At 44.0% G+C, this 6,381-nt stretch overlaps 1 protein-coding gene across 1 annotated transcript in view; it reads left to right on the plus strand.

The window, feature by feature from the left end:
* Window positions 1–2,375: 2,375 nt before the first annotated feature.
* Window positions 2,376–6,381, plus strand: part of WNT4 (Wnt family member 4) — a 58,514-nt gene continuing 54,508 nt past the window's right edge. The window contains exon 1 of the mRNA XM_018568982.1: window positions 2,376–2,588. Coding sequence (XP_018424484.1) covers window positions 2,512–2,588 — 77 coding nt within the window. The 5' untranslated portion in view covers window positions 2,376–2,511. The remainder of the gene's footprint in view (window positions 2,589–6,381) is intronic.

Here is a 6,381-nt window from a genome sequence, read left to right on the forward strand (position 1 = left end):
ACTTTGATAAATAATTCACTTATTTTGAGCAACCACTGACAATTGATAATAAAAACGCTGATGCTTTGACTTATGTCTGCTGCAAGACACATGAGTGCCTCTAGACCTACTGTGGATTTGTATTGATATCTCTTTGTATAAATGTCCTGCCCATTTACCTTGCAAATAGCTTGTGCAGCTTGGGGCTTATATTTTTTATTTGGGGATGCATAAGGCTTTTGACTTAGGACCCATTCAAACCACATCCAGATTACCTCCAGACCAGACCAGACCGTTTCCTGACCACAAATGTATCCCAATGTATCCCTATGCTATTTCTGGCCTCTGTTCCCACCAGCACAGTCCGTTCCAGACCAGACAAGACCAGAAAAATACTGCTTGTCCTATTTTCTCTGGTCTGGAATGCGCTGGAACGCATTAAAACACATAAAAACGCATGGAACGCACCTGTAAGACCATTTTGTTTTTTATAAAAACAAAATCCAATTGCTGCAAAATCGCTGTAAAAATGCAGCAAAAACGCAATGCACTATGTTCCAGATCTGGTCCGGAAAATGGTGTGAACCCAGCCTTATAGCTCCTCTTTAACTGATCATTTTCATAGAAATGTATACATCAAACCAATGAAAAAAGAGGGACTTGGTTCCTTTCGGATGGACAGTTGGCAGCTCTCTTTCTCTCTATATACACACTGCCAGTCACACACTCTAATATTTAATTGGACCGCCTTTGGCTGTGATTACGGCACACATTTGCCGTGGCATTGTATGCAATGTCACAACATTTATTTCCATCCAGGGATCCAGGTCTTGTAGTGATGATGGGAGGGTCGTACCACTGCGTAAAGTCTTCTCCAGCACATCCACAAGATTCTCAATGGGGTTAAGGTCTGGACTCTGTGATGGCAAATCCATGTGTGACAATGATGTCTCATGCTCCCTGAACCACTCTTTCACAATTTGAGCCCGATGAATCCTGGCATTGTCATCTTGGAATATGCCCAATGTGCCATCAGGGAAGGAAAAAATCCATGGATGGAAACCTGGTCACTCAGTATATTCAGGTAGCAGCTGACCTTATTTTTTGGGCACATAACGTTGCTGAACCTAGACCTATTATCCAATGGAAGGATCTGATGTAGGCTTAGGTAAATCCAGGTGGTGACTTTTTTTGGACAGGCAGTGTATAAAAGGGGCACAAACTGATGGTGAAGCTAGACCTACAGTATTATACCATGGCAGGCTCTGATTTAGGCTTAGCTAAATCCAGGTGGTGGCCTCATTTTTTGGGCACATAACGTTTCTGAACCTGGACCGATTATCCAATGGAAGGGTCTGATTTAGGCTTAGCTAAATTTTTTGGGCACATAACGTTGCTGAACCTAGACCTATTATCCAATGGAAGGCTCTGATTTAGGCTTAGCTAAATCCATTTGGTGGCCTCATTTTTTGGGCACATACTATTTCTGAGCCTAGATCTATTATACTATGGAAGGCTCTGATGCAGGTTTAGCTAAATCCAGGTGGTGACTTTCTTTTTGGACAGGCAGTGTATAAGACAGCTGACCTCATTTTTGGGGACATAAGGTTGCTGATCCTAGATCTATTATCCAATGGAAGGCTCTGATGTAGGCTTAGCTAAATCCAGGTGGTGACTTTTATTTTTTAGGGGGCAGAATATTATAAGATTATCAGGACAGTGAAGTCTTTTTCGATAAGTTTGTAAATAATGATAACTCTGCAGCAATTTTTGGATAAGTTTGTAAATAAGGACAACTCTGCAGCAATAACAAATTGTGCAGAGAAGGTGATATTATGGGATGCCCTCTGCTATGAGCGCTGCCAGGCGTCCGCTGAGGACACAGCGAGCTCCGTACCGTCCTGCCTGCTGTCAGCGGCTCAGTGACCGCACACACTGGCAGAGCAATGAATGAATGCACTTCTCCTGCCCTGTCCCGCCCTGAGAGGGGGGTGTCCGGGCCGTGTAACCCCGCCTGGGTATCACCATCCAGGACCGGCCCTCTACTCCTCCCCCCTCCCCTCCGCTTGTTGCTTCCATCCCGGGATTCCTCCAGCTGAACTGACATTCGGAGTCTGACCCAGGCACTGCTCGGAGTGGGACACGCTGCGCTGCCACCGCCGCCGCCACTGCCGCTGTCACCCGCTAGAGGTCGCTGTGCTGCGTGCCACCTGCGGTCCCGATTTAAAGCCCAGTGCCCGGAGGAGGGAGAGCTCACCTCCGCTGCAGGTCCATAGCTGGCACTTAGAGTGGGCATCAGATACCTTGGCATCGACAATACCCGGCTTCCATCACCCCCCCTAATGCTGGTCCCTCTTTTTAAAAAGTCGGGATACCTGTAAGCAAGCTGCAAGAGGAGACTGGTGGCACCCCTGAGCACTTTACCCCCTCCCTGGGATCTGTACCCTAAGGAAGCAGGCACCACTGAGGAACTACAAAAATATCATATCATCACTGTTATTGGAGATCATTTCCCCCCCACAGATCCTCAGGATGACCCCTGAATACTTCTTGAGGTCCCTCTTGATGATCATATTAGCTGTGTTCTCTGCAAATGCTAGCAACTGGCTGTAAGTTTATTTCTAAGTTTATGTTACTTTTTATTTTAAGTTGTCTTTTATTCTTTGTTTTCTATTGTTCTCCTTGTGATCTCTAAAGCCCAGCGTGGGGTATATGATTTTATTGCCCTCTTTGAATGAGAATGGGCACAGAAGGTGTCTCTGTGCCTATCCGCATTATAGTGTATCCAAGTCCAATTTTATTTTTCATTTTGGATAGAGAAAAGTATAGTAAGGTCCACCAAGTTTTTGTGCTTTTTTTTTGCCCTCTGTGTCCCATTGGAGAGATTTCGCTTTACTTCCTGTCCTGTAGACCCAAAGCGATGGGAAACTTGTTTTTTATCGTCACCGGCACAAGTGAGTGAATGAGAAATTGTAGGGTTTCCCCTCCGTTCTTGCCCTGGGGGGAAAATCAGAATGTTAGATTTTTCTTCCATTTCAGTTCCGGTAACGGTGGTCACTTGGACAAAGCAAGAGTTGAACCTCATCTGGGGGTTCTAACACTTTACTGCTCTATCCAAAAAAGTTTTGACTTTTGATACAAATTCACATTGTATCAAAAGAAGATAAAAAGGAAAAAAAGCTTTAAAAATGCTATTCATTGATCACCCTGCAGGTGCCTTTGTACCATTGTACACTACCAATGGAATACAAAGAATCTCGGCAGGGGATCCTGCGCAGCAGAGCTGACGATCTAAAAAGCCATACTCTTATATAAAAAGCTGCTTTAGCATTTTATTTTGCATTTGCAGAAGGCTTAATAGTCATGATTTTGCTGGAGATGCCTTAGATTTGAACGATGATTGTAATGCAGTAGAAACGGTGCAACCGGAAGTCAACCTGCATCAGTTGCAGAGGTTTCATAATCTTCCGATTATCCTTTTTTCCAAGGAGCTGAAGCAATGCTTTACTTTCAAGAATTGGGAACGGGGCGGGGGTATTTGGTCATTTTGGTGGTGCTGGCCATTCTGTGGCCGTTACCAGCGTGCGTCGATCCACCATTTCAGATTAGGTTTGCCCATCTGTAACCAGATTTCGGAGATAGCACATGAAAGAAATGCTATGCATCCTGTTAACAAGGATTTCAATATAACATTATAACACAGGTCTGGACAAATCCCAGGAGCCAGGTCGCCAATGCTCCTTAAGAATTACAGCTGGCACCTAATTTTTGAGGTTTTCTCTAGTTGTTGCCAATGGAGCTGGCTCCTAAAAAATCCTGCTGGCTCCTGGATTGGACTGACTGGCTCCCGAATTCTATATTAATTTGTCTACCCCTGTAGGAATTGAATTTTTGGGGTGAGACATAGAGGTAAAGTCTATTGGCCAAGTTATATCTTCCCCATCTGGTAACTCGATTGATAAGGGTGTCTGCTGGGAGCACAGAGTTGGACGCCCCATGGGGTATACAACCGCACATGTCTACGTTCTAATCAGGGATAAGATAGATATCTGGCCGCAGGCTGTGCATGGCAAGCTTGCATGAAAGGCTGATATCTCAGTTTCCTGCCCGTGCAGACCAGTTAAATCGCTTACCAGTGTCTTACATCCCCTATCTGTGCATAAATTCCCAGGTCTGTCCCCCTTGCTGGGAGTCCTTATCACCCCCTGGAGAGGAATGGTGGTTAAAGACAAATTGGCCATCTGTACGGCCAATTGTTACGCTGCTTAAAGTGGCATTAAACTCATGAGATCTTAAAAATACATTCAAATACCTTAAGGCTCCATTCACACATGAGCCCTTTTATGCGCGTATTCGCGCTTACTAATACGCGTGGAAACGCGGTTAAAAAAAAAAGAATACACTGCAATGTGCATTGTTCAGACTATTGCGAAACCGCAAAACAATCCAAACTCGGTTTTATGGCAGATTCTGCGCATTTCAGCTATAGCAATAGCTGCAAACGTGCGGAATCCGCGCATATGTTACTGTTTGCGCGGTATTGTTCGGTTTTCCGTATGAAAACCGCAACTGCTATGTGTGAATGGAGCCTCACAATTAACAAAAATGTATCTTATTTGTATATCCCTCAGCTGTAGATTCTCAAATTATCTCTGACTTGGTGATGACACTGTCCTTCCTTCTGGAGTGTGGCTACTTTTGTTCTCCATGTTCCCTGTGTGTGTTGTTAAGTAGACACCTCTCCAAGCTCACTCCCATGATGGACTACAATCTCAATACAAATCAGTAAACTAAATGTGAGATTGTAGTCCATTACAGGAGTGAGCTTGGAGCGGTGACTACTTTACAACACACACAGGGAACATGGAGAACAAAAGTAGCCACACTCCAGAAGGAAGGACAGTGTCAGCACCAATTCAGAGATGATTTGAGGATCTACAGCCGAGTGATACACAAATAAGATACATTTTTGTTAATAGTGAAGGTAATGTATTTTTAGGATTTAACTCCTGAGTTTAGTGTCACTTGATTTCTATCTATAGCAAAACAGTGTACGACGTCTCCGGTCGTACTATAATAAACAAATTTTCTTCCTATGTAGATTGATGTTTAGGTCGTTTTAGGTCTAGACTTAAGGGAGCTTTACTGCCGAGAAGGCCCCAGGGAGACAAGTCTGGCGGCACCAAGGTCTTGGTCACCACCGGGTCGTCCATGCAGCTAGCTGCCCTTGTGTTGCTAGCGTTGAGTTCAGCTCTCCCCGGCCAGAGCTGTACAATGCGAAGCATGAGCACTTAGGAAACTGGAAGCGTGCTAAGATTATTTTTGTTGAAGTGTGGTAAACTGAATCCGCCAGCCCTGGAAAGAGATCCGCCGAGGACAGTGTGCAGCTCTGTTTACAATTAATCCCAATTTCCTATACAGAATATGCTGATGTTACATTCTGCTTTCTCCTGGCTTACTGTCCTCACATGCAAGCAAAGCAGCAGCAGCAACCGTCGCAGCAATGTGTTGTGTGTGTGAGAGAGTCATGGAACAGGTGTTTTATTACAAAGAGAGAGCATGTCCCTCCTCATACTATCTACCCCTCTGCTGCTTCCATGCCTCTGGCTCAGCCTTATCTGTGCTGCTGGAGCTTGTGCCTGGGAAGGCAGTCTGAGCAATTACTGCGACAGGGAACATTTATTTACCACTTAATGAATCTGTTCTATTAACACCACAAGTCAGTTCACTGGCTGGGGCTGTGATACGGTATTTCCTGCTCTACTACTGGCAGGCGAGGAAGGAGATGAATGCTGCTATGTGCTTAGAGCAAGCCCAGAGTCCTCAGACTTCTTTAGAGCTGAAGGAGAGTGTTCAAGTGACACTCCACAGTATGGGGGCAACTTATCCCAAATTATCATTAATACTTGAGTCTATCTATCTCTGCCTGCCAGTCCAACCCTATCTATCTATCTATCTATCTATCTATCTATCTATCTATCTATCTATCTATCTATCTATGCATTATCTATCTATATTATATATCTATCTCTCTGGTATCTATCTATCTATCTGGTATCTATATATCTATGCATTATCTATCTGTCTGTCTATCTATGCATTCTTTCTCTCTCTCTCTCTCTCTCTCTCTCTCTCTCGCCCGCTCTCTCTCTCTCGCTCTCTCTCATCTATCATTTGTCTTTCACTGTTGAATCTAACTTGATTTCTTAAGGGACCGTAACGATTTCTTAAGGGACCGTAATATACAGGGGTACAAGTACTCCTAGAATGAGATCCTAACAGGTTGGACTTGATGGACTAATGTCTTTATTCAACCTCAAATACTATGTAACTGCATTTTAATCCTTCTGTCTGTATTTATACACACATATTTGTTTACTTTAAACTAAATTTTTACAACTT

The sequence above is a fragment of the Nanorana parkeri genome, unplaced genomic scaffold, assembly GCF_000935625.1.
Source record: "Nanorana parkeri isolate BGI_ZX_2015 unplaced genomic scaffold, ASM93562v1 scaffold1270, whole genome shotgun sequence".
Lineage (NCBI taxonomy): Eukaryota > Metazoa > Chordata > Amphibia > Anura > Dicroglossidae > Nanorana > Nanorana parkeri.